The sequence below is a fragment of the Sus scrofa genome, chromosome 6 (genome assembly GCF_054392235.1).
Source record: "Sus scrofa isolate SSC_HxYL_T2T_F1_AM1 chromosome 6, Sscrofa_HxYL_maternal_Yorkshire_Landrace_v2.0, whole genome shotgun sequence".
Lineage (NCBI taxonomy): Eukaryota > Metazoa > Chordata > Mammalia > Artiodactyla > Suidae > Sus > Sus scrofa.
This window is the reverse complement of record NC_139388.1, coordinates 92,560,107-92,585,742: the sequence shown is the minus strand read 5'-3', so window position 1 is coordinate 92,585,742 and position 25,636 is coordinate 92,560,107. Positions and strand designations below refer to the sequence as shown.

Sequence of the window (25,636 nt, the reverse complement as noted above, 5' to 3'; positions counted from 1 at the left end):
CCACATGGATCAGAGTAGATTAGTTAGAAAGATAGATAGACAGACAGACAGACAGCGAGCGAGCCAGCCAGCCAGCCAGCCATAGAGCACACAGCAAAGCATTAGAATCCAGGCTACATATATAACTGCAGATCAATACAAAAATTACACACAATTCAAGAGAAAAACAAGTAAAAGACATAAAGAGGTGAACCATGCAGATATATATGAAATGATGTTTAATCTCACTTGAAATTATTGGACTACAAATTAAGACAATAATGAGATACAATTTCATACTTCAGGTTGGGAATGCAAAGATTGCCACATTTTCAGTCTGTGTATATTAGGTGTCGGTGAGTGTGGGGAACAATGGACATTCCTGTTAACGCCAAATGGTGTTTAAACTATAACCACTTTGAAAAACAATATGGCAAAACCTAGTTAACTCCAGCATGTGCATACCTTCTACTCTAGCCACTCACTCCTGGAAATAAACCCAAACTCTGCACAAGTACAAGAGTGTTCGTTACAAAGCTGTGTGTAGTGAAAAAATTAAAAACAATAGAATAATCTATAAATCAATCATGTTAGAGCTAAAAAATGGATAGAGATGAATACGCTGAAGCTATACATATGTATTTATTGACAGGCCTTCCCCTAAAATGTACGAGGCCCAGGGCAAGAGTAGTCTGGAAGGTCAGGGCCCGTGCTGCTTCTCTTCCCACTCTGGCTCCATCCCACACAGGGAGGGACCTCCTACATCAGCCTATTTGTCCAAACTCTGTCCTCCGACCCCCTGGACACCCCTTCGGATTGGGTGTATATGGCCACATGGTCCATCTCAGGAGAAAAGCTCTAGGGAAATGATGGTTCTGGTCTTGAAACAGGCTCTGGACCCTTGGGAAAGGGGGATTCCAGGATTCTGGGGACTAAGACATGGTTTAGACCAGCAAGGGAAGGGTTCCAGGTGATCCTTGACCCTTTAAACCCTAGAAGAAGACCTGAGTCTAAGGGAGCAGCCGTGTGCCAACATGGACAAATCTTACATATATTACTGAACATAAAAGGTGGAACTGTATGTACCATAGGATAACTTTATATGAAGTTTTAATACAGGCACAATGTGGAGTTCCTGTTGTAGTTCAGCCGGTTAAGAACCTGACCTAGAGTCCATGAGGTTGTGGGTTCGATTCCAGACCTTGCTCAGTGGGTTAAGGATCAGCATTGTTGCAAGCTGTGGTGTAGGTCACAAAGGCATCTCAGATCCGGTGGGGCTGTGGCTGTGGTGTAGGCCCTCAGCTGCAGCTCCACTTCAACCCCTAGCCTGGGGAACTTCCATATGCTGCAGGTGAGGCTGTAAAGAAAAAAAAAAAAGAAGAAGAAGGCAAAATGATACTCCCAGCTGCTCAAGGACAAAAATAAGAGGAGCAAAATTATGAAAACTTGAATGGAAAGGACGTCCATTTCTGGCAATGTGGTGGACTAGGTACTATGAAATGGGAAAGCCAAAAGAACCAGATGCAGCAAAAAAAAAAAAAAAAAAAAAAAAAGACAGTAACTCTTTATTTTATTACTGGTTTCCCAGGAAGTGAAATCTCTAAGGAGATGAAACAAAACAAAATTGTGAGCTGAACACAGAGCCATGAGGGATACACATTTAGAGAGAGATGTTACATAAAGGTAACTGTCCATTCAAGACCACAGTCAGAGCACAGATGGGGCCAGGAGCAAGTGGGAGGACCTAAGTCTGAGATTCTGGCTTGAACAGGGACCTTGGAACTGTGTTAAAGTGATTTCAGGTCAATGGCTCTCCTTCGCTCCCAGATACAATTATCTCAAAATAAACATTCAAAACAAAAAAAATCAGGCGTTTCCATTGCGGTGTAGTGGAAATGAATCCAACTAGCATCCATGAAGATTCGGGTTTGATCCCTGGCCTCACTCAGTGGACAGGGGATCCAGCGTTGCCAGTGAGCTGTGGCATAGGTTGGAGCCATGGCTCAGATCCCATGTTGCTGTGGCTGTGCTGTAGGCCAGCAGCTGTAGCTCTGATTCCATCCCTAGCCTGGGAACTTCCATATGACGTGGGTGCGGCCCCTAAAAAAAACATAACCACGAACAGACCCACATTAAAAAAATTTCTAAGTGTGTACTTTAGAAAGAAGAAAAATGACGGAGGAAGACAAATCTGAGATGCAAGGAGGATTGTTGAGAAAAGAAAATGATAAACATATAGATGAATCTAAACAAACATGATATAAGGTAATGAGCATGATGGCATATCTGTGGGCTAACAAAAGGACAGAAAAATGGAACTTGATTGCAAGGTGGACGGGGACAGCATTGGAGTAAGAGAGTTCCAAGGTTCTTGTATTGTTTGGAAAGAGGCCTGGGATATTACATTCAGGTTTTGTTCAGCGTGCAATGTCAGATTTAAAAAATAGCCACTCTAAGAATAGGAATAAAGTGGAGGATTTCAAAGGAATAGAGTTGATTTTTAAGCCATTAGACAGAAAAGTGGAGGCAGTAGGAAAAGAGAAACTCAAGGTATGGCCAAGATGGTGGAGTAGAAGGAGCCTGAGCTCACCTCCTCCCATGGGCACACCACCGCGACAGCTATTCCCAGAGCAACTATCCATGAGAACAAGACTAGAAGAAAGATTTTCTGCAATTTAAGATATAAAGATGCAACCACAGAGAGACTGGTAGGAAGGGCGGACATGCTGCATAGCCAAGACCCACACACCCCTACCCCAGATAGGTGACCCGCAAACAGGACGATAAGGAGCAAGAGGTCCAAGCTCTACTGCAGGCTCCCCAGCCCAGCCCAGGGGTCCTACCAGGAAAATGAGCTCCCAGAACACCTGATGCTGATGGCCCGTGGGGCTTGTGAACAGGAAAGCTGGAGGTCTCCACTCTTAAAGGGTGTGTGCAAAATCTCACAGGCTTAAGACCAGCACAGAGGCAGGAATTTGAAAAGAGCCTGGGTCAGACCCACGGGCTGATCTGTACTTTTTTTTTTCTTTTTCTTTTCTCCCCCTACCCTTTTTCTTTTCTTTTCTTTCTCTTCTTTCTTTTTTTTTTTTTTTTTTTTTTTTTTTTTTTGTTCTTTCTAGGGCTGCACCTTCGGCATATGGAAGTTCCCAGGCTAGGAGTTAAATCAGAGCTGCAGCTGCCGGCCTACGCCACAACCATAGCAATGCCGCATCCGAGCTGCATCTGTGATCTACACCGCAGCTGGAGGCAGCACTGGATCCTTTAACCCACTGAGCGAGGCCAGCGGGTGAACCCACGTCCTCGTGGTTACTAGTCGGGTTCTTCACCCACTGAGTCATAATGGGAACTCCCCCACGTGCTGATATTGGGGAGCCTCCCAGAGAGACCAGAGGCAGCTGGGACTAGCCGTGGGGACATAGACAGATGCTGGCATTTTGGAGGCTCTCTTCTACCATGAGGACACAGGGGCTGACCAGCACCATTTTGGAATCTTCCCTCTGGCTTATCAGCCCCAGGACCCAGACCCGCTCATCAGTGGGCCAGCAGCCTTATCAGAAGACAGAGCCTGACAGCCAACTGGGCCAGGGTCCAGCCTCACACCTAACCAGTGTGCCCTCTGTAGTCGGCTGTTCACAACAGAAGGGCCCATGCAGACCACATGGGGGCACCCTAGAGCACATAGCTTGAGTGACCAGAAGGGAGTGTGTTGCCAGGCCCCATAGTAAGGCCATTTCTCCAAGATCAGGAAATGTAACTGAACTACCCGATTACATAGAACTAAGACCAGTGAATTAGGCAAAATGAGGCAACAGAAGAATATATTCCAAATGAAGGGACAAGATAAAACCCCAGAAGGAGTTCCCGTCGTGGCTCAGTGGTTAACGAATCTGACTAAGTACCATGAGGTTGCAGGTTCGATCCCTGGCCTTGCTCAGTGGGTTAAGGATCCGGTGTTGCCGTGAGCTGGTGTAGGTTGCAGACATGGCCGGATCCCACATTGCTGTGGCTGTGGCGTAGGCTGACAGCTACAGCTCTGATTAAACCCCTAGCCTGGGAACCTCCATATTCCGTGGTGCGGCTCTAAAAAGGACAAAAAGACAAAAAAAAAAAAAAAAGATAAAACCCCAGAAGAAGAGCTAAGTGCAGTGGAGATAAGCAATCTACCCAATAAAGCAATCAAGGTAACGATCATAAAGATACTCAAAAGGAGTTCCCTGGTGGCTTAGTAGGTTAAGGACCTGGCATTTTCACTGCTGTGGCTAAGGTCACTGCTGTGGTGTGGGTTTGATCCCTGGCCTGGGAAATTCCTCATGTCATGGGTGCATCCAAAAACTATAATTTAAAAAGTTACATGCACCCCAATGTTCATTGCAGCACAATTTACAATACCCAAGACATGGAAGCAACCTAAATGTCCAACGACAGAGGAATGGATGAAGAAGATATGGGTCATGTATGTAATGGAATATTACTCTGCCATGAAAAAAGAATGAACTAATGCCTTTTGCAGTAACATGGATGGATTTAGAAATTTTCATACTAAGTGAAGTTAGTCTGACAGTGAAAGACAAACATCATATGATGTCACTTATATGAGGAATCTTTAAAAAAAAAGAATGCAAGTAAACTTATTTGCAGGACAGACACAGACTCACAGGCGTTGAAAAACTTATGGTTACCCAAGGGGACAGGTGGGGGCAAAGGGATGAACTTGGGTTTGGGGACTGGCATATGCACACTGAGGTATATGGAATGATTGGCCAAAGGGGACCTGCTGTATAGCACAGAGAACCCCACCCAGTATTCTGTGATAATCTCTGTGGCAAAAGAATCTGAAAGAGAATGGATGTGTCCACATGTATAACTGAATCATTTCGTTGTACAGCAGAAATTATCACAAACTTGTGAATCAAGTATAGGCCTTTTTAAAGGGGGGGGGAAGGATGCTCAATGAATTAGCAGGAGAATGGATGAACACAGCGAGAAGTTTAACAAAGAGTTAGAAAATATAGAGAAGAACCAAACAAAGCTGAAGAATATAATAACTGAAATAAAAAAAAAAAACCACCCTGGATGGAATCAACTGTAGATTAGATGATACCGAAGAATGGATCTATGAACTGAAAAGCAGAGTAGTGAGAATTACATAAGCTGAATGGAAAAAATAATTTTTTAAAATGCAAATAGTTTAAGAAAACTCTGAGCCAACATCAAGCAAACTAACATCCACGTAGGTGTCCCAGAGGGAGAAGAGAAGAGAAACGGTAGAGGACTTAGCTGAATAAATAGTAGCTGAAAGCCTCCCGAACCTGGGAAAGGAAACAGATATCCAGATCCAGGGAGCAGAGAGAGTCATGAATAATGTGAGCCCAGAGAGGGCCACACCGAGACACACTGTAATTAAAATGGCAAAAACTAAAGATAAAATCTCGCTCTCTCTCTCTTTTTTTAGGGCTGCACCTGAAGCATATGGAAGTCCCCAGGCCAGGGGGCAAATCAGAGCTGCAGCTGCACGCCTGTGCCACCCTGCAGCAAGGCAAGATCCAAGCTACATCTGTGATCCAAGCTACACCATGGCTCACAGCAATACTAGATCCTTAAGCCACTGAGCAAGGCCAGGGATCAAACCCACATCCTCGCAAAGACAACATTGGGTCCTTAACCCACTGAGCCACAATGGGAGCTCCCCTGGGGCTGGTATTTTACACTACAAGAAGTAAACTGGGGCTGGGGGAAAGGCGCTCCTGGAACCAATAGATCTCTGCCTACTGCCTGGAAAAAAAAAAAAAAAAGAATTTTACAGAAAAGAGTAAAAAGTTTGAAGGCATTCTGTTGGTCAGAAAATGGACAGTGTCTGTTATCCTTGGGGTGTATTTTTTCATATCTTTACTTTCAATATTTCCATCTTCTTGTTTGAAGTATGTCTTTTACCAACAGCCTGTAGCCAAAGATCATCCGTGATCGTCTATTCACGGATGAAATCAGGTCATTTATTTAGTGGGATCACCAGTTTTTAAGATTTTATTTCTCTATCTTCTTTTGTGTTTTCCCATTTACCTTGTGTATTATCAATTGTTCTGTAACAAATTACCCCCAAATCGAGCAGCTCAAAACAACCAACGTTATCTCTTACAATTTCTTAGGATCGAGGAGTCTGAGAGCCGTGCAACTGAAAGATCCTGGCTCAGGCGTCAACCTCTGCGAGGTTGCAGTCAAGCTGTCAGCCAGGGAGACAGTCATCTGAAGGGTCTGTTGAGAATCAGCCTCCAAGTTCATTCACGTGGCTGGGGCAGGAGGCTTCAGCTCCACACCAGGAGGCTTTACGGTGGGGTAAGGCATACATGTTTTCTTTATACAGGCGGGTGATCTGAAAGACAAAAGGAGCTTAGAGAAAGAACCACCAAAATCCAAGCACTTAAAAGGTGCTTTCTAATAGAGTTGACAGATTTAGCCAATAAAACACAGGATGCCTAGTTACATTATTTATTTATATATATATGTATACACACAAATATTTATTTATTCATTTATATAATAGTTTAAACTTTTTTTTCTTTTTTGACTGCACCACGGTATCTGGAGGTCCCAAGCCAGGGATCAGAGCCAAACCCCAGTTGCGGAATCCTTAACCCAGTGCTGTAGAAACGCTGCTGATCTCATTGCGCCACAACAGGAAATTCACAATTTTTGCTTTTTTTTTGCCTTTTTTTTTTTTTTTGAGGGTCACACCTGCAGCATATGGAGGATTTCAAGCTAGGGGTCTAATCGGAGCTACAGCTGCCGGCCTACACACCACAGCCACAGCAACACCAGATCCACACCTGTGACCTACACCACAGCTCACGGCAATGCCAGATCCTGAACCCACTGAGCAAGGCCAGGGACTGAACCCACAAATTCATGGTTCCTGGTCAGATTCGTTTCCGCTGTGCCACAAGAGGAACACCTCCGAAATTCACGAATTTAAGTTTCAGATAAAATTTTGATATTTGCATGGTAAAAAAATCATTCATACTTAATAGAATTCCAAATTTGACTGGACTTCATGAACTTTATCTGGCAACCCTATTTATCATTGGATCTTGGAAGCAAAACCGTCTATATAATTTGTGGAACCCTTTATTAAAAAATTGTTAAGGGAGTTCCCATTGTGGCCCTGTGGAAATGAATCTGCCTAGTATCCTTGAGGATGCATCTTCAATCCCTGATACACTCCCCCCCCCCAGCCCCCGCTCAATGGGTTACGGATCTGGCACTAAAAAGACCAAAACAAACAAAAAAATTGTTAGGAATTCCAAGTCAGCATGAGTAGAGCATTAAACCAAGCATGATGCCCTTCTGAGGAGGATGTCTTATGTGAGGTCACAGGTTGTACTCTCAGAAAGCCAGCCCTGCTTAGAAGGGACATGCCATCACTTCTACCACATTTTACTAAACAGAAACTAGTCACTAAGGCCAACCCACACATCCTGAAAGGGGACTACCCCAGGGTGTGGATCCCAGGAGGCAGCCATCCCTGGGGCCATCTTGGAAACTGGCAACCTTTGCTTCTTCTATTTGTCATTTCCTGCCCAGGGGTGGAAGGATCGGACCATCTGCATTCCCTTTGTTTCCTCTCTTCTGGTTTGAAATACGTTCTATTTCTGTTCATTAGTCATCCTTAAATTTTTAACATGCTTACTTCAGTTAACAAAGTCTAAAGTTAATCAATTCTTCTAGAACAATCAAGGACCTTAGCATGCTTTTAAACGCTGACCATTGCTTCCTGCCTATAGTTTGATTGTTTTCCAGGTTTTAGTCTATCTCATTTATTTTAGCCTCCAAATCAGCCTTTAAAATTATTTTTATTAAGTCCATGTTTGTTTGAATTTCCCACGTTGAATGTTTTTGGGGGTTTTGTTCCCCACTTCTTGTAATTTACTTTGTATTTTTGGATTTTCTTCCTGGGTTTTTCGTATTATCTTCATCTGGTATCTTGTCAGAACCCTAGGTCCTCATGGTGTGTTTTAGGGATTTTTTTCAAACTGGTTTCATCTCTGGTCTGAGCCTTCTTTTTGTTTCCAATATTGTGTATTTTGTGCTGATAATTTGTTTATTTTATTAAGGTTTTTAAAAGAATTAGTTCAGCTTTTTGTTGTTTGCCGTATCATTAATTTCTGCTTTATTATTTCTTTTCTTCTATTCTCGTTGGGTTTTCTGGTGGTCTCTTCCTAAAGTTTTGAGTTGGATGTCTAATTCATTTGTTGTCATCCTTCCTGTTTTTAATAAAGGCATTTAAGGCTATATTTTTCCCTCTAAGTTTCACTTTAACTTATTGCTCTTCGGTGTTAAATCTTGTAATTTTCTTTATAATGTTCTCCTTATCTCATGAATTATTTAGAAATGAGTTTTCACGTTAATAAACATTGGGTTTCTTTGGCCACCTTTTTATTGTTGGCTTCCAATTTTATCACATTGGAGCTAGAGAATGTGACTGCATGATATTGATTCTTTAAAATTTTTTCATACTTCCTGAATGGCCACGTCTGTGGTATTTTTAAAAATGTTCCATGTGAACTTGAAAACAATGGGTATTCTGTGTAAGGAGGTGTAAAATTTATATTTATCTAGCAGATGAAGTTCCTTAATTGCATTGTCCTAACTCCCGTCTCCTTCCGTACTCATATTTTAGTATTTGAGCCACTGGTTTTAAGAAAGTCGAATTAAAATTTCCCACTTTGTTTATGGATTCCGGCCTTTCCTCTTGTGGTTCTGCTAGATTTGCCTGCCTTTTTGGTCGGGGCTAGACTGCTGTTACAAGAGACCCTTAAAAATGAGTGGTTTAAGTAAGAGAGACGTTTATTTCTTGTCCATGTGAAAGTCCACAGCCACGGTTCCTGTGGGGTTTGGTAAATGAGGAGCCAGCAGGAGAGGAGAGGGAGGGAAAAGAGTGAGGCTGAGATATTTATCCCTCTGCCCCTTCACCGCGAGGTCACCTCTGCTCTACATAACTCTCTGCATCAGAGTCTGGCCATCGCCCTCCCTTTGACCCTGCAGGCCTAGGGGAATGAAAGCTATGCTATTGCTAGCCTCAGAATCCTGTAATCTCTCTTGTGACTCCCCTACACCCTGCTTTGTCATTAGTCCTTTTGAAAATAAACTCTGCCCAAGTTCTCTTAATTAGAACACACCATCTGTGACTGTGTGTTGGGACCATGAGTGATGCAGGCTGGCATCGTGTATTTAAAAGTCATTGATTCTGAGAGTTCCCGCTGTGATGACGTGGATTAAGAATCACAATGCAGCAGCTTGGGTAGCCGCAGAGGCGCAAGTTCGATCCCCAGCCCAGCACAGTGGCTTAAAGGATCCAGTGTTGCCACCAGCTATGGTGTAGGGCGAAGCCGTGGCATGGATTCAATCCCTGGCCTGAGAACTTCCATATGCTGCCATAAAAAAAAAAAGTCATTGATTCTGAATGCCTTTAGGCAAGGGTGCACTCACCTGTGTTGGACACAAGCCCAGCTGTTCGCTGTTCTGACACTCCTGCCTAGTCCCAAAGGCGTCTGAGGCTGACACCCTGGGTTAATGGCTCCAGGCAAGACAGCTTTCATGTCCATGTCTCCAGAACACCACCCGCCTCTGGTGAAGGAAATACTCAAAGACCATCAGTAACACTCACCTTGTCATCTTAAAACAGGCTTGGCTTGGCCACTGGTCTGATGACCAGATGGCCTCTCTTTGGACAAACTCAGCATCTCAGGGTTGCAGGGACTCGCCTTTGTCTGAGGATGCTTTACTACTTTAGATGGGTCAATATCTTCACCAAGTGACTGTCAGCTTCTGCAGGACCCAGAGTCAGCCTGGCCCTTTAAGCTGATGTGGCACATCTCTGCTCTGATTCATTAGGTACCAATTTCTTCAGACTAACTCTCAGTGGGCCCAGCTTGCTTCCCTCATCTCCTCCTTCTTAGGGAATTGTTCAATCTTGGCCAATGCAGATCACACTGTTCCCATTTCACAGATTGGGAAACTGAGGTTCCAAGTGGAAAGCCAACTTCATGGAGTCTGGTGAGGCTGGCTCTGAGCTTGGTTCTGTCTGGCTCTGACTCAGAGGCTTTCCGGGTGAGGTTATGTGTCCTGAGGAAAGCTGAGGGGAGGTTGAGTAGAGGACAGAGCCACAGGTGAGGGGACCTTCAAAGCCTTCTACTGGCCAGGCTGGGCACGACGTCTGGGTGAGAGGGTGGAGTGGAGGCTGCAGCAATAAATTGGTCTCTGGAGTCCAACACACTTGAGATCCACTCCTACTTCCGCCCCTTCCTATTAGTCTGCTCGGGTCGGTCTCCAGGCCTCGCAGAGCAGTTGCAAGGACTCTCCCAGGGAATGTCTAGGAAACGCACAGTGTGGGTAGCTGCTCAGTCCCGGGATTCACCCAGGTCACTGCTCTTCACTCCTCCTCGGGGCTGGGGCAGGTGCAGTGAGGATTCAGCCATCAGGGGGCCCTGCTGCCAAGGTTGATGGTGTCTCTGGGCTCATCCATTCATTCACCCATCCCAACAGATGGTTTTGGCGTCTCTTCTGTGCCCTATAGTACTGGGGGCACTGTTGAGAGCAGAGAGGGTGAGGACAGCCCTATTCTGAAGACTGCCATGAAGAAGGGGTACTATGGTGAACCTGCTGGAAAGCCTCCTCAGACTCAGCCTCGCTTTATTTTGAGAAGACTGCCACGATTGTTAGTGTCAGAGCCACAGAATGTTCACGAAATGGGTGGAATTCTAGGAAGGTTATCTCTCAAGGCTTAGGAATGAGTTATCAGGGAGAAGCTGAGGGTGGCCGGGGGGTACTCTGAGCTGCAAAGGGCCTCTCTCTGGCTTAATCTACAAATTCAGGGGTAGGTAATATGGGCTGTATCCAGTTCCACCACTTATCAGCTAAGTGATCTGACTAATGCCATGCTTTCCTGAGCCTCTATCTCCTTATCTATCAAATGGTGTTTAGCTCTTTCGGATGGTTTCCCCTATGGGATTCCCTCCTCCTCCAAATGCTGGTTCAGCCAGAGCAGTCAGGGCTTCCTGATCCTGTTCCTTGGCCATAGGTGATTGGCCCACAGGCAGACATCTGATTAGCGCTGGGCCAATCAGAAGCCTTCCCTGTTCTGTTCTGCTCTGCTCTAAGTCAGAACTGAAAAAATGGCTGTGAAAATGAGAGAGGCTTAGGAGTTGTCATTGGCCAAACGCCCTTCCTCATGGCAGAATTAGTCTAGAGAGAGAGAGAGGCGGGAGAGAGAGGGTGTCAATCACTCTTGCCAGGATTTGGATCCCTAGTTCTGGCTGTGCCTGGGCCCACCAGCCTTGCTCACCATCTGGACGTGTTCACTCCTCCCTTACAATCTCAGTTGCCTCACTGGTTGACATTGGTTTCTAAAGATAGACTTTCTCACAGGGTTGTGTGTAGGATCAAATGAGCTGAAGTGTGTGAAGCACTCGGCCCAAAGCTTGGCCCACTGCAGGCTCAGTAGGCAAAAATTCCTTTCCCTTAATGGGCACCAGGCAAGGATGGGGTTTGGCAAGATACCAGGAAGATGTGAGGCATCAGCACTGGTGAAGTGATATAACTCAGCAGCTCTGGGGAAACTAAAGTCAGGTGCCTTGGGACCCCGCAGAGCTCCACAGGAGACTAGAATGAATGCCCAAGCAGAACATTTGGTGCATAGGAAAGGATAGGACTAAGAACAAAACTCCTGCTCCAACCCTTTGTGGGAGGGAAAGTTGTCCCTCTGTGCCAGGAAGGTATGCTAGAGTCCCTAGAGGTCCAGAAGAGGGATACCAGGAAAGGCTTTCCAGAGGAGGGACATTTGAGCTGGGTTTTGAAGGATGAATAAGAGTTTGTCAAATAAGGAAAGGGCTTGAAAAGGGACTTTGGACTACTGCTACCAAATAACCACTATTAGTACAGAGGAGTCAGCCAGCCTAGGTGTGAATCCTGCCTCAATTAATCTTTAGACTCTTCTATGCTTCTATTCCTTACCTGCAAAATAAGGAAATAGAGATTTGTTTTTAGTATTAAATGAGATAATACATGTAAAGCACTCAGAACTGTGTGTTGTCAGAAGGCAGCGGTTAAGCATTAAATAAATGTTTAGCTCATTATGAAAAGCTTTTACATTATCAAGTCCAACCCCCTTTAAAAGATTAGAGCTGTTACCATTTACTGCATCCTTAATAGGTTCCAAGCACAGTGCTAAATGCTTAGCATGCTTTGTCTCTTAATCCTCCCAACAACTCCAGGAGGTGAGTACTATTATCCCCATTAAAGATAGAAAAACAGGGAGTTCCTGTCGTGGTGCAGTGGAAATGAATCCGACTAGGAACCATGACGTTGTGGGTTCGATCCCTGGCCTTGCTCAGTGGGTTAAGGATCCGGAGTTGCCAAGAGCTGTGGTATAGGTCACAGACGTGACTTGGATCTGGTGTTGCTGTGGCTCTGGCATAGGCTGGCAGCTGTAGCTCCGATTAGACCCCTAGCCTGGGAACCTCCACATGCCGTGGGTACGGCCCTAAAAAGACAAAAGACCAAAAAAAAAAAAAAAAGATAGAGAAACAGGCTCTGAGAGGTCAAGATTATATAGCCAGTATGAAACACAGAGTGCCAGGGGTTCAAACCCAGGTTTGTCTAAGGACCCATGCCCTTGGCCCCGAGAAAGGAAGAGACCAGCCTCAGGACACAGAGCAAAGTGCTGGGGTGTCAGGATTTCTTTATGGATCAACTCAAGGGCAGTAATCTGGTTGGGGGTCCTTGGTTTGCCTCTCTCTCTACAACAGCACTTCCATTGACAATAGCAAAGAACCAGAGGTGGCTGATGGAAGTTATTGAAGGACTTGCCCCAGCTTCATTCACACTCTCTCCCACCCCAGGTTGGACCTTGTGGGCCTGGGACTTCCTGGCCAGGGAACGGGTGTAGGGAAGGGCTGGGCCTCCCCTACTCAGTTGGCAAGGTCAGGCTTCCCAGCAGGGCTGGCAGAACTAGAGCCTGGAGACCCGCCACGCCCCTGCTCCCCGCCTTTTCCCAACCCCCATTGCTTCTGCCAAAGGGCCTCAGAAAATTCCAGCCACGCCCCTAGACCGGGATTTTTCCAGCAGAACGCAAGCAGTGGGGTTTGTCTTGGCGGCCAAAGCCACAAAGAAGGTGGTGAGCAGGCAGCTCCTACCACCACTGCTTGGGACTCCCTGCCTGTCACTGTCCCCAGGGCCCTGACTGGCCTTGGCTCCTCAGGGACAGGGTGGGACGGCCAGGGGAGCAGGGCTCAGGACGTCCTAGCAAACAGGAAATGAAACAAAGGCGGCCTCTTATCGGGTTGCCTGCATTCCTTTCAGGTGATGCTCTGAGTGGCTTGGGGGACATAGCTGGCCCTGAAGGGCTGCCCGTCAGGATAGACCTTCTCACTGCTTCCTCTCAGAGACTTGGGCTCCCAGGCCTTCCTAGACAGCTGAGGGTGGAGGCAAAGAGGATTCCCATGATGGGAGGCTCCATCCCCAGGCACAGCCTCCCTGGGCTCCCAGAAAGTCAGGGCACCACACTTTCTGGGCCTAGAGGGATGGGCTGGGGAGGGTGTCTTGGAAGGGGGGTATCTCCGCCACCTTATCCAGTGTAGAGGTGTGGGTACCAGGACTCATCAATGAACCAGACCCAGTCCCTGTCCTCAAGGAACTTTCAGCATAAGGAGGATAAGTGAAATGCTGGTGAAAAGGCAGGGTGCCGATGAGCTCCGAGAGGGGTGTCTAAGCCACGCTAAGTGGGGTTGGGGTAGTTTGAGGAAGCCTCAGTCCCTTGCATGGCATCTGACACATCAGTTACTCTCCACTAGTGCTGTCCGATTGAAGGAACCCTAGAGTTGGTTTGGTTTGGGGGTTTTGGGGGTTTTTTGTGTGTGTGTGTCTTTTTAGGGCTGCATCCAGGGCATATGGAGGTTCCCAGGCTAGGGGCTGAATCAGTGCTGTAGCCACTGATCTACAGAAACGCCAGATCCGAGCTGCATCTGCAACCTATACCATACCTCACGGCAACGCCAGATCCTTAACCCACCGAGTGAGGCCAAGGGATCAAACCTGCGTCCTCATGGATATTAGTCAGATTTGTTTCCCCTGAGCCACGACAGGAACTCCCTGGAATTGGCTTTGAAATAGCAGCGGGACAGGAGTGGGTGGAATGGAAAGGAATCTGGATTAGGAGAACAGCATGTGCAAATGCCCAGTGGTCTGTGTGTGTGTACGGGACATTGGAGAACAGTGAGGACTCTGGAGTTGCCTCGGCACTGGGTGAAGAAGCTGGGGAGGAGGCTGGTAGAGTGGTTCCTGATAGCCTTGGAAGCCAGGCTGAAGCCTGGGCTTATTCTGCAGGCACTGGGAGCTGGGGAGGTGGGGTAGGGAGAGGGCTCAGAGAGGCAGGCCCAACCTGGCCTAGGGGCAGGGGAAAGAGGAGGGGGGCCCTTCGCTTGGGTGGCTTGGAGAGGCTGATCTGCAGAGACAGAGGCTCCAGCTTCTCTGGGGCTGTGCCCCCCCTTGCCTGCTGGGCACTGGCACCAGTTCTGCTGATTGGTGGGCTGGACTCCTCTCCCATCAGGCAGCGCTGACTCAGCGTCTGAGAGGTGGTTCCCACGAGCCTACGTTTCTCTCTGGGGGCCAAAGGCCATGCCATCCATGCCCCACTCCAAGTGGGTCAGTGTCTAGGGCCATTGATAATCAAGGCTGAACGGAGGCTAAGGTTTCTGGTCTACCCACCCCTGCCAACCAGCAAGGCCTCAGGCTGCCCTTCCCCTGCTGTCTGACCATATGCCATCCCAACTATGACCTGGCTTTCCACGCAGAGAAGTTCTGAGATACCACAGTTATCAATACTTTGCTTTTATTTTAAAATAGTGAAAAGAAAAATAAATACCTTTGAAGAATAAGAGTACAAGGGTGGGGTGGTGGGGCCCGAGACTTGGGGGTGTCCTGGCTTCAGTGGTCTTGCGTGGGGGTCTTGCTCTACCCCTGCCAGGCCCTGCTCTGTCCCGGCTGGGAGGTCTGGGGGCTCCACCAGCCTTGCCTGCCCGCGGCTCCCAGGCAGGGCGCTGTGTCAGCGAACCTGCGGGGATTAGACCCCTGGCGCCAGAGCTCCGTCGGGCAAGCGGGCGGGGGGGCGGAGGCTGCCGCCCCACAGGGGGCTCTTCCCAGCGTGGTGCCCGCGGCCTCAGGGGTGACCCATGTCCTCCATTCCCACGCGGCCCCAGACGCCCAGCACGAAGCTCTCGATGTCGCACTCGTTGGCACCGCGCACGATGCGGAAGTGGCCCCTCTCGCCCCAGCCTGGGCCCCAGGAGTTGGCCGCCGTCTGGGAACGAGGAGGGGCCGTGAGCAGGGCGATGGGAGCGAGGGAGGAGGAGGGGAAGGCGGGCGGGCGCAGGGACTCACCCAGTATTTGAGCATCCTTCCATCTGGCAGCGTCTCTTCGCCCCACCTGCGGGCCAGAGCCGGAGGGGGAAGGGCACTGATTCACCTGCTTTCAGGAGCTCTGACCCAGGGCCTTCCCCACCCAGGCCCCTGTCGCCTTTGGTGACTTGGGTGCACCCTCGAGATTGGGCAGGTCTCTGTCCCTCTCTGCACCTCCCTCAGGCTCCACATCTCTAAGTCTGTGTACCTGTGCCCAGGGTGGGGATGGGGAAGGCCCCCAAGGGACACCTGGGAGAGGGGAGCAGAAAAAGGAGGGAAACTGGGCCCCCCATCCTTCAGGGACCACATCTCACGGACCAGTTCTTTGGGACCTCATACATCTGCCTGCCCTCCCTTCTCACCTGGGAGGATACAAAGTACATTTCATTGGTTGGACCCTTGATATCAGCAACTCTAGCACCTCCCTTTATATGAGCTGGGGAAACTGAGGGCTGGGGGGAGTGAGTCAGTGAGTCAGGCAGAGTTGGGACAGATGCTGAGCTGGGGAGAGGTTGAGCAACTCTTGAATTCTTGTCTGTATTTCATAAGAGTTATTTTTCTGTTCCACTGTGCCAGGAAGGGAGCAGTTCCTAGAACACCTCAAAAAGGACCTTCCTCTTTTTTTTTTTTTCTTTTAAGGCCACGCTACAGCATGCAGAAGTCCTTGGGCTAGGGATAGAACCCAAGCCATAGCAATGACAACACCAGCTCCTTAAACTACTAGGCCACCAGGGAACTCCAGGTCCCTCCTCTTTTTTTTTTTTTTTTTTTTTCCCTTTTTCTTTTTAGGGCTGCACCTGCAGCATATGGAAGTTCCCAGGCTACGGGCTGAATTGGAGCTGCAGCTGAGGCCTATGCTAAGCCACAGCAACACCGGATCCGAGCCACATCTGTGACCTACACCGCAGCTTGCAGCAGCGCCAGATCCTTAACCCACTGAGCAAGGCCAGAGATTGAACCTGCATCCTCACAGAGACTATGTTGGATTCTTAACCACAACAGAGCCATGACAGGAACTCCCTTCCACCCCTCCTCCCTTCTCTTTTTGAGTCTTGGTTTCCTCTGCTTTGAAATGGAGCTTTGCAGAGAGAGATGGTTAGGATCCAAGGTAGGCTTAGAGCCCCCACTGCAAGCCCTGCTGCCTCCAACCCCCCTGCCCACCGAGTCCCTCACCCTGTGATCTTGACCGAGTGGGTCCCATGCCTGCGGTATCTCTCCGGCCTCCCGTGGCTCACGGGTGTGTGGCTGTAGATGCCGCTCTGGTACAGGAAGAAGTCCTCGTGCACCTCCATGAGGGCTGTAGGCAGAGGTCAAAGTGGGGCTGGCTCAGCCCATCAGCACAGGCACCGATGCCTGAGCCTGGAGATGCATGTTCGGCCCCCAGGGCCTCTGGTACCAAGTGCCCCCTCCAGGTGCCGCCCATGGGGAGAGGACATGGTCCCCCCACTCCTGGCCCCAGTGGACTGGCTGCTCAATGCTGTATGGACCACTTGCACCCAGCCTCAAGCAGGCCCAAGCTTCTGGAATCAGGGGGCAGGATAAGAGGCATTTACCTTGAACGGGGCCATTCTCCATCAGCTCCTTCATGATATCCTTCTCCTGGAGGGTGAGGGGGTAGGGAGGAGAGCATCCATCAGGCGTGAGGCTCCAGCCTTTGGCCAGCCTTCCAGCTCTCCTGCCTTTGCCCCTTTACCCAAGCACAGACTTACATTGGAGCCAAGGCGGTAGGCAGGAGTGACCTGGTAGATGTCATTGGCGTGGACATAGCTATTAGGGCAGCGGGCAGTAGCCTGGCGCTTGCCCCGACCCATGGCTCGACTGTGCATCATGCAGCGGGGTGCAGGGCCAGCCTCATTCCGCTCATGGCCAGAGAATGGGTAGCAGTGGTCAGACACCACCCTGGAGGGGCAGGAGGAGGAGGCGGGGACAGAGTGAGCCCGGGGCAGCCCTAGGCCCCCCCCCTCATGCCCTCTTCCCTGCCCACGCCCTCTGCTGCTCACCCTCGTCGTCGCAGGAACCACCAGGCACCATCCAAACGCCCACCTTGGCAACCCTGCTGGTTGTGCGTGTCACAAGACAGCAGGTTCTGGGGCGATAGGACAGGTGTCATGTGCCCCAGAGAATGGATTGAGACTCGATCTGACGCCACAGCTGGTGGGGGAGGTAGAGGGGCTGTCAAGGGGCTCAGGCCTTGGCCCTCCTTTCCCACCTCGCCAGCCTCTGCCCTTGGACCTACCTGCTGTGGAGAAGGCCCAGGAGCCTGCACAGTTGCCTTGATCCAGAGGGTCGTGGATCAGGTTGGGCCACTTCTCAGAGGCCTCGAAGGCTCTGGGCAGCACCTCCCCTGGGCCCAGTACTGTCTGCAAGGCAAAGGTCACTCTGTCTGCCTCCTGCCTCTGTCCCCGCCTACCCCTCGGGGGCCTGAGACACTGGAGGTCTCCCAAGAGTCCAGGGCCTTCTGCCATTTGATCTTGAGTCCTCCAGCTTCTGAGGGATTCTAGCAACCTCCACACTGACTCAGGAGGAAGACCCAGGCACCATGTTCCCTGGTGTCAGGTCAGGGGATGACTAGTCCTGCTTTACAGGTGCGGCAACGGAAGCCAGGAACAGGGAAGTGGCCAGGCCAGGGTCCCCCCACTTTCCTTTTTCAACTCCTGCCTCTTTCCTCCTCTGCACCTTCTGATCTGCCACATCCTTCTTCCCGCCAGGACCTTGGGCTTCAGGCCCCAGAGGGCAGGGGAGGGAAGAAGCCGTCAGGTCCCGTGACTGGGCTGGCTGCCAAGGTAAACAGCAAAAGGCAGAAAATAGCCAGAGGCCCAGGGGAGTAAGGGCAAGGGCAGGGTCTGGCCACCCCAGCCTTGAACTGAACTCCCCCCTGTGGGGAGGGCCACTCCGGCCAGCCATCACCTCCTCCCCTGCCTGCCATTGGACGGAGCCTCTGGTATGTGCCCCAGCCCTGTCCCGCTGAAACACCCCGTCCTCACCCTGTGACTGTTCTGGGTCTGGTTCCCGTTTCTCCCCCTAGAGGGTCCCAGTGGTGGGAATGAAGAAGCCCCTCCTCCCGTGGGGTTCCACTGAGGCGGCATTTGTTTCCGAGAATCGCCGCTCCCTGGCCAAAGCTGGAGGAGTGTCCGTCCTTTCCTTCCCAAAATACCAAGATGACCTCCTGGCCCTTTGGGCCCTGACCCAGCCGTAGTGGGACCAATGACATTTTTCCCAAGCTGAGGAGGCCAGGGAGGGACGGAGGCCGGGACCACAAAACTCAGAATGTGAGCATCAGTTCTTGCAGTGCGGCACATCTTGGTATGGGCAGAAGCTGAGGGCCCAGAGAAGGGGAGTGACTTGTCTAGCGACACACAGCCTATTGGGAGGGGGACAGGGCGCCAGGGTCCCTGGGGTCCTAGGCCAAAAGGAGATGGCAGGATTATGGGCAAGAACGGACTTACATGAATCTCATTCATATTGGCGACGGAGGAAGATGGGCGGATGGTGCCCAGGCGGTATCGAATGCCCTCATCCAGGGTCATGCCCCAGAAGGCACTGTGGTTCCCAGCCCGCCACCTAAAAGAGAGCGGACAGAAGTGGCAGACCTGCCAAAACTGGGGGTCTGGGAGGTATGCGAATGTGAGTGAGAGAGATGCCTAACTAGCTAAGTATGCACGTGAATAATATCTGTGCCTGGCAGGACGTGTGTGTGTGTACGTGCATGCACGTGCATGTGTGCCCCCTGGGGAAATCTTCAGGGCCTCTTACCCATAGTTGCCTTGGTTGATGGCCTTGATCATGTCTGGGTCCACCAGGCATGGCTCCTGGTCACACTCCCACTGCCCTTTCTCCTGGCAGGTGCTGGAAGAACAGGAGGGGAGGAGGAGGTGAGGCAGGGCTGGTATCCTCTGAAGGGAGGAGCCTCAGAGGTCAACATGAGCCTGAACTTCTGCATCAGCACCTATGAGAGGTCCCTTAGATGATCCCATCCAGCCTGGTGACTTTAAATGTCAATTTCAAGTTCATGATTCTCAAGTGTATAGCTGCTTCTCAGATGTCTCCTTAAACTCCAGATTCACGCATCTTACTGCTGCACAACATCGCCACCGGGGCGGGGGGGGGTGGTTTCTAACAGGTCACACTTGCCGCATCCTACACTGAGTTCCTGCTCTTCCCTGCTCCCAGGCTTCTCTCCCACAGTCCTTGGAAACGGTCACTCCATCCTTCCTGGAGCGCAGGCCAAAAGCCTGGGAGGCATCCTGACTCTTTCTCTCACGTGCTGACCCAATTCATTGGTGAATCCTGTTGACACCACCTTAAAAAAACCCATCCAGATTGCAAACCACGTCTCATTCTTTCCTGCAGCCCCTGTGGTCCTATCACCTTTCACCTGGATCATGCTGTAGCCTCCTCACCATTCTCCCCGATTCTGCCCTGTGCCCGTGCCACCCCCCCCCCGACTTCAGTATATTTTTAACGCAGCTGCCCAAGCGATCCTGTTAAACCCAAATCATATCATGTCATTCCCCTGTCCCCAAACCCGCCACTGGCTTCACACCACGGAATAAGAGCCAAAGCCTTTCCAGCGCCAACAAGGCCCTGCACGATCTGTCTTCCTGTCCCCTCTCTGACCCTCTTCTCCAAATCCTGGTTCTCGAGGCCCTGACCAGGCTGGTCCCCTGACTGTTGACCCCAGCCATGCTCTGGCCTTTGAGTTGTGCTTCCAACATCCTCAGGGCTCACTCTCACTTCTTCCAAGTCCTTATTCACATGTCACCTTCTCAGAGAGGCCTGTCCTGGCCATGCTATCTCAGCCCCCTCCACCCTTCCTACTCTGCTTCCCTGTTTCATTTTTTTCCAGCCTGTCATCACCATCTGACATATTACATCTTTAGTTATTTATATTTTTTATATCTGTTTGCCCGTAGACTCTAAGGTCCTTGAGGGCAAGTATTGTTTGGTATCTCCAGTGCTTAGAAAACAAAACCTAGCACCTAGTATGTACCCAATACATATTTGTTGAAGGAATGAATGAGTGAGTGAGTGAGTGAGGCAGTATAGTGAAGTGACTAAGTGCATGGATTCTAAAGTCCAGAATCCTGAGTTCCCATCCTGGCTCGCGAGTCACATGACCTTAGGTAAGGTATTCAAAACTCCCCCTCAATGGTGTCTGTAAAATGAAGATAACAATAGTATCAACGTCCAGGGATTAAATGGTGAGCTTGCAAAGTATTTAGCTCAAGGCCTGGCCCATGTTATGTGCTCAAGAATTGTTATCTATCATTATTGTTCTCATTACAGGAACCCCCAACTCCCCGCCCCCTGGAGTTTCAGACTCCAATCCAGCTGGCCTCCTGACATCTCCTCTGGGTGCGTGAAAGGCATCTCAAACTTAAAACGGCCCAAACTGCCTTCCTCCAAACCTGTTCCTCCCCTAACATCCTCAACTCAGAAAAGGACACCTTATCCACCCAGGTGTTCAAGCCAGAACTCTGTGGTCTGCAGTGTCTTCCCCACCGCCCACCCCTCACCCCCACCAAAGCCTCCCCTATCAGCCGGGCACACAAAAGCCTCTGAAGCCATCTGCCTCTCGCCTCTCCACTACCATCCCCTTACTCTGGGCCCTTATCCCCTCTCACCTGGCCCATGGCAGTGGGAACCAGGCTCCCTGCCTCTTTATAATTCCCTCCCCACCCCAGGACATGCACACACACACACACATACCCCTCTTTTAAAGCCAGAGAAATCTTTGAACAATACACATTGGACTGTGGGCTCCCCAAGTGGCTTCCCACAACACTTAGAACCACATGCAGGAGTTCTCGTCGTGGCTCAGCGGAAACGAATCCAACTAGGAACCACGAGGTTGCGGGTTCCATCCCTGGCCTCACTCAGTGGGTTAAGGATCTGCCATTGCCGTGAGCTGTGGTGAAGGTCGAAAACATGGCTCGGATCTGGCGTTGATGTGGCTCTGGTGTAGGCCAGCAGCTGTAGCTCCAATTCGACCCCTAGCCTGGGAACTGCCATATGCCGCAGGTGTGGCCCTAAAAAGACAAAAGACGAAAAAAAAAAAACCATGCAGAACCCTTGGCACAGCTTATGAGACCCCTGGAACATGGCCTGAGCCTCCTCTCGCCCATTTCACAGCTCCAGCTGCAAGGAGCTTGGTTCCACCTCCTGGTCTTTCCACAAGCCGTTCCCCCCATGTTCCCTGCTCCTGGGCCTGGGCCACTCATGCGCTCATCTCTCTGGTATCAGCATAAATGTCCCCTCTGGACTGGCCTTCCCCGACCCCCACCCCACTCGAAACCAGGATCCCTCATTAGTCTCCTTTCCCCATCACACCTGGAGCAGGTTGTGATGACACGTGTATTTGTGCATGTGGTTCTTCGCCATTAATCTAGAGGCTCCAGTGCAGAGACAAGGACTGTCTGCCATGTTCTGGCTGCCTCTCCTTGGCCCAGCACAGCATTTGGCCCATAGTAGGTCGCTAATAAATAGGTGTCGACTGAACAGTTGAATTCTATGAATTCTACGATGCTTTTACAAGTTCATAACTTTGCTATGACAAGATGCTAAGCGGCATGCTTCCAAGCCCAGAGGCTCCCTCCTCCAATGTTGCCTTTTAAGGAGCCTCAAGGGGACCAACTGGGCTCTCCAGCCCCAGGAATTGCAGGGTGCTTTCAGGGAGGGCCCAGGCGACCGTAGGGGTGGAGCCGGGTAGGGGAGGCTCTCCCTGTCCTCCCCTTCCCCCACTGACTCTCGAAGTATCCCTCGAGGGCTCACACAGCCTGAGAGGCCCACAGACACTGCCCTCACACCCTCCCGCAGGTGTCAAGTGCAGGGAACAAAGCCAGAGCTGGCCTGGGAGGGCAGTGGGTTGGTCAGTCCTTTCCTGCCCCCTCCCTCTTTGCCCCCAGGGCTGTCCAAGCAGGTCTGGACAGGGCTGGTGGCAGCAGGTCCCAGCATTCCAGAGGGGGCCTGGGTGGCCAGGCCCCAGGGAAGGGAATGGGAGAGAGTGTTAACCCCTCAATGTCCAGAGGCACCCTATCAGTACCAGCAGAATCATGCAGGCACGCTCCATCTTTCGAAACACACAGGCACACACAGGCACACACACATGCACACGCGCGCGCGCAGGCTCTCTCACCCAGACACACGCTGAAACGCATGAGTCCCCACTCTCACTGTGACCCAGGCATTCTTCATGCCAGTGAGGCAATGGAAACAGCTTATGCGTAATGCATTCCAAAAAGTTTCTTTCTCCCTGGGGCCCTCTCAGTCCCAGGCAGCGGGCAGTGGGTGCGGGGCCTCCCCCTCTAAGTCTCAGGTCCCCATTATTTCCATGAAGGCACTCAAGTCTTCCTATCCAACCCTTCCCCACCTCCCATCTCAGGCCTCAGATTGGGGTAGGGGGCACCCTGACCCCTTCATCTTTCTGCAGGGAATGGTGGGGAGGGGTGTGGGGGAGGAAGGAGGGGCCACATTCCAGGGAAGGCCCTGCTACAGTCTGGCTGGCTGCCAGCTCAGCCATCCCTGACCCTCATCCGGTTCAGGGCAGCGGATGCTGCAGTCAGAGGTTTCCTTCCTGGCGCCCCCTCCTTGGACTCTCCCATGACAGCAAGAAAGGTTGGGAGGGGCAGGAGCCCAGCCCCAGGAAGGAGGGCTGAACCTGAAGCTGGCATCCTTGCTGGGTGAGCACTCCTGGGGACTGCCGTGGGAAGGCTGGTCTAGACACGGACATTGTCCATGTAAAAATTCCCACCTTACAATGATGAAACTGAGGCTCAGAGAAGGGAAAGGCCTTGCCCCCAGGAAACAAGTGACAGGGATAGGATCTGAGCCGAGTCCATTGCCGCAAAGCCCACAAGGCAAGCCCCCTCCAAGCCCCAGATACTCACCACCGGTTACAGTTGTCCCAGTAGGTTCCCAAGACTGGATAGATGCGACCCCTGTGCATACATCCTGGGGAGAGGGACGACAGGAAAGAGAAGTGGAACCAAGACCAGAGTCGATGGGTTGAGATGGCCAGGTCCTCAGAGGTCAGGTGTTCCAAATCCTCCCAAACACGTGCACGTGTGCACACACACACACACACACACCAGCCTCCACTGAAACTAAAGCCGAGCTATAAATTAAGACCTCTGCAGGGTCACACACCAACTGCTACTTGGGAAGTTCTCCAGTGACCCCCAACCCGGATCCCTCCTGCTTCACTTGAATACCAGCCACGGCATTCCTTAGACTCTATGCCCTTTAAATGAGTTGGGGGTTTGAAGATGGAGAGTGGGAGGTGTATGGGGAAGTCAAGGCCCAGAGAATGTAAGTGACTCCCCTGAGATAGCACAGCACTTTGGGATGACAACCCAGGTATGCCGTCTCACATCCACAGCCCCAAGGAATTGTGGGAAGGAATTCGAGTCATTCTCCTGCTGGATAAGGGCAGGTGGATGCTGATGAGGGCTGAAGGCAGGAACAGACTTGACCCACCTCCCAGGTGTGACCGGCCATCTCAGGCGTAGAGATTCCTGAGCAGAGGCAGAGGAATTGTTAAGATGACCCTGGCCAATCCCTGGGTGCTTTATCAGTCTTGAGGGTGAGTCAGCAGGCGGGGCCAGCACCTTCCAAGTCCGGAATATGGAGACAGGCAGGACTGGGAGAAAGGGCAGTAGGCTGCCTTCTCCTGGGTCAACTTAAAATCCCACTGACCAAGGCTCTTCTCATTCAGTCTTGCTGGAGAGACTCAGGTTAGACCAAAGCAGGGACTTCCCAGAGGTTCAGAGAGTGGGGTGGGGTCTCTTTCCCAGATTCTACAAAGCCTCCCCCGGAAATGTCAATGTGTCAGCCTTGCTCCTGAGCCTTGCTGAGTTTGGGGGTTGACAAAGTGACCCACCCCTGGCTGTCTGGTGCCCACCTTGGATGGGGGGAAAAGGGGGTGGCACGCCGAGGCAGAAGTCCCAGAAGTCAGGGCAGCAGTCGGAGACGGTGCGGTTGCAGAAGAGGTCACAGTAACAGGTAGCACCCAGGTAGGGCAGGGCGCAGTCATCGGCACGGCCATGGCAGCACAGGTCCTGCTCCTGGCAGTACCGGCCACCCGCATCCCGGATGCCCCGCAGGTGCAGAGCCGGTGCAAGCTCCCGGCGCCCACGACCCCGCCGGGCACCCAGGGCCAACTCGCCAGCCAGCAGCAGCAGCAGCAGCAGCCCCAGTGGACATCGCCACATGGTGCCTCCTGGGCCCAGGGAGGGCAGAGGTCAGGGGTCAGAAGTGGTGGGCAGCAGGGATTCCCTGGCACCTCAGGGACTTGATCTCCCAGCTTCCTGGGGCCATGAGCCCAAGAGGGTCCAGCAGGGACCCTGATTTCTGCTTCCCCAGGCGGGACAGGGGAGAGAAGCCACAGTTTATCTGCCTTGGCTTACAGGGGGAAGGGGCTTGGGCAAGAAATAGAGCCCTTTCCCTGACCTGTCTGGGGACCTTCAAAGACAAGAGGTGGGGACTGTGGCATTTTGGTGCTTCCCACTCAACACACACGCTTTCACCCTAGGTCTCCCCCTGTCCTGAATCTCTGACCCCCCCCTCAGCTTCCATCCCTACAGGGGTTCCCTGACTTTGTATCCTCATGTGTCCCTCTCTCTCTGTGCCCCTCTGCCCCCCTCCACTCCCCCTTCCTGTCACCTGTCTGGGTCCCTCTGCCTGCCCCCTCCTTCTCTCTGTTCCTTCTGTCTACACCCTCTCCCCTCCAGGCAGGGGAACGTCCCTACCTGGTGAGGGGTGTGGGCTGAGCCCGGCTGCCTCACTTGCCTCCGCCTCCCGGCTCCAGCGACCGCCGGACACTCAAAGTCAAGTGAGGAGCGCGGGGCGGGACCGCTTTTTGTACCGCCCCGCCCCGCCCCGCCCCGCCCAGCGCGCAGCCCGGCCCCGCCCCGCGGCGGGAGGGAGGGGCCCCGACTCTTTCGCACCTGGAAGAGCCGGGTTAACTGCTCGGCTGGGACAAGCGAGGCGGACCATGAGCACGCGACTGACCTTGCTGGGTCTCCGGTGGAAACGGTTCCCGTAGGGGGCGGGACACCAACCCAAGCAGAAAGGACTGTGGCCTGGCCCCGGTAAAGACTGTGCAGTGGGCTTCGCCGTGGGGCCGAGGGGCACGTGCGAACAAGGGAGGATGGTGCACAGTGGAGCTCCGAGTTTGGGACCTAAGTTTGGGACATGATGGGGAGGCTGTGGGCGG

General features: G+C 51.3%; 1 protein-coding gene across 9 annotated transcripts; it reads right to left on the bottom strand.

Annotated features, from left to right (window-relative positions):
• Window positions 1–6,016: 6,016 nt before the first annotated feature.
• Window positions 6,017–25,254, bottom strand: TINAGL1 (tubulointerstitial nephritis antigen like 1). Of its 9 annotated transcripts, none has more exons than XR_014807409.1 (14): window positions 25,170–25,254; window positions 24,323–24,640; window positions 23,310–23,373; window positions 19,177–19,269; window positions 18,870–18,984; window positions 17,660–17,783; window positions 17,424–17,574; window positions 17,133–17,322; window positions 16,977–17,022; window positions 16,597–16,720; window positions 15,406–15,451; window positions 14,891–15,325; window positions 9,638–11,982; window positions 6,017–6,346 (listed from the first exon to the last, which is right to left on the bottom strand). XR_014807409.1 is itself a non-coding variant. In XM_005665158.4 (12 exons), exons 2-12 carry the CDS (start codon window positions 24,630–24,632, stop codon window positions 15,185–15,187), a joined length of 1,404 nt encoding a protein of 467 aa, XP_005665215.3. In that variant the 5' UTR covers window positions 24,633–24,640; window positions 25,170–25,254; the 3' UTR covers window positions 14,841–15,184. The 9 variants fall into 9 exon arrangements, 4 of the variants coding, with proteins under 4 accessions (XP_005665215.3, XP_005665216.3, XP_005665217.1 ...); XR_014807410.1 differs by having other exon boundaries at window positions 9,638–11,214; XR_014807411.1 differs by having other exon boundaries at window positions 25,210–25,254.
• Between the last annotated feature and the right edge of the window lie 382 nt (window positions 25,255–25,636).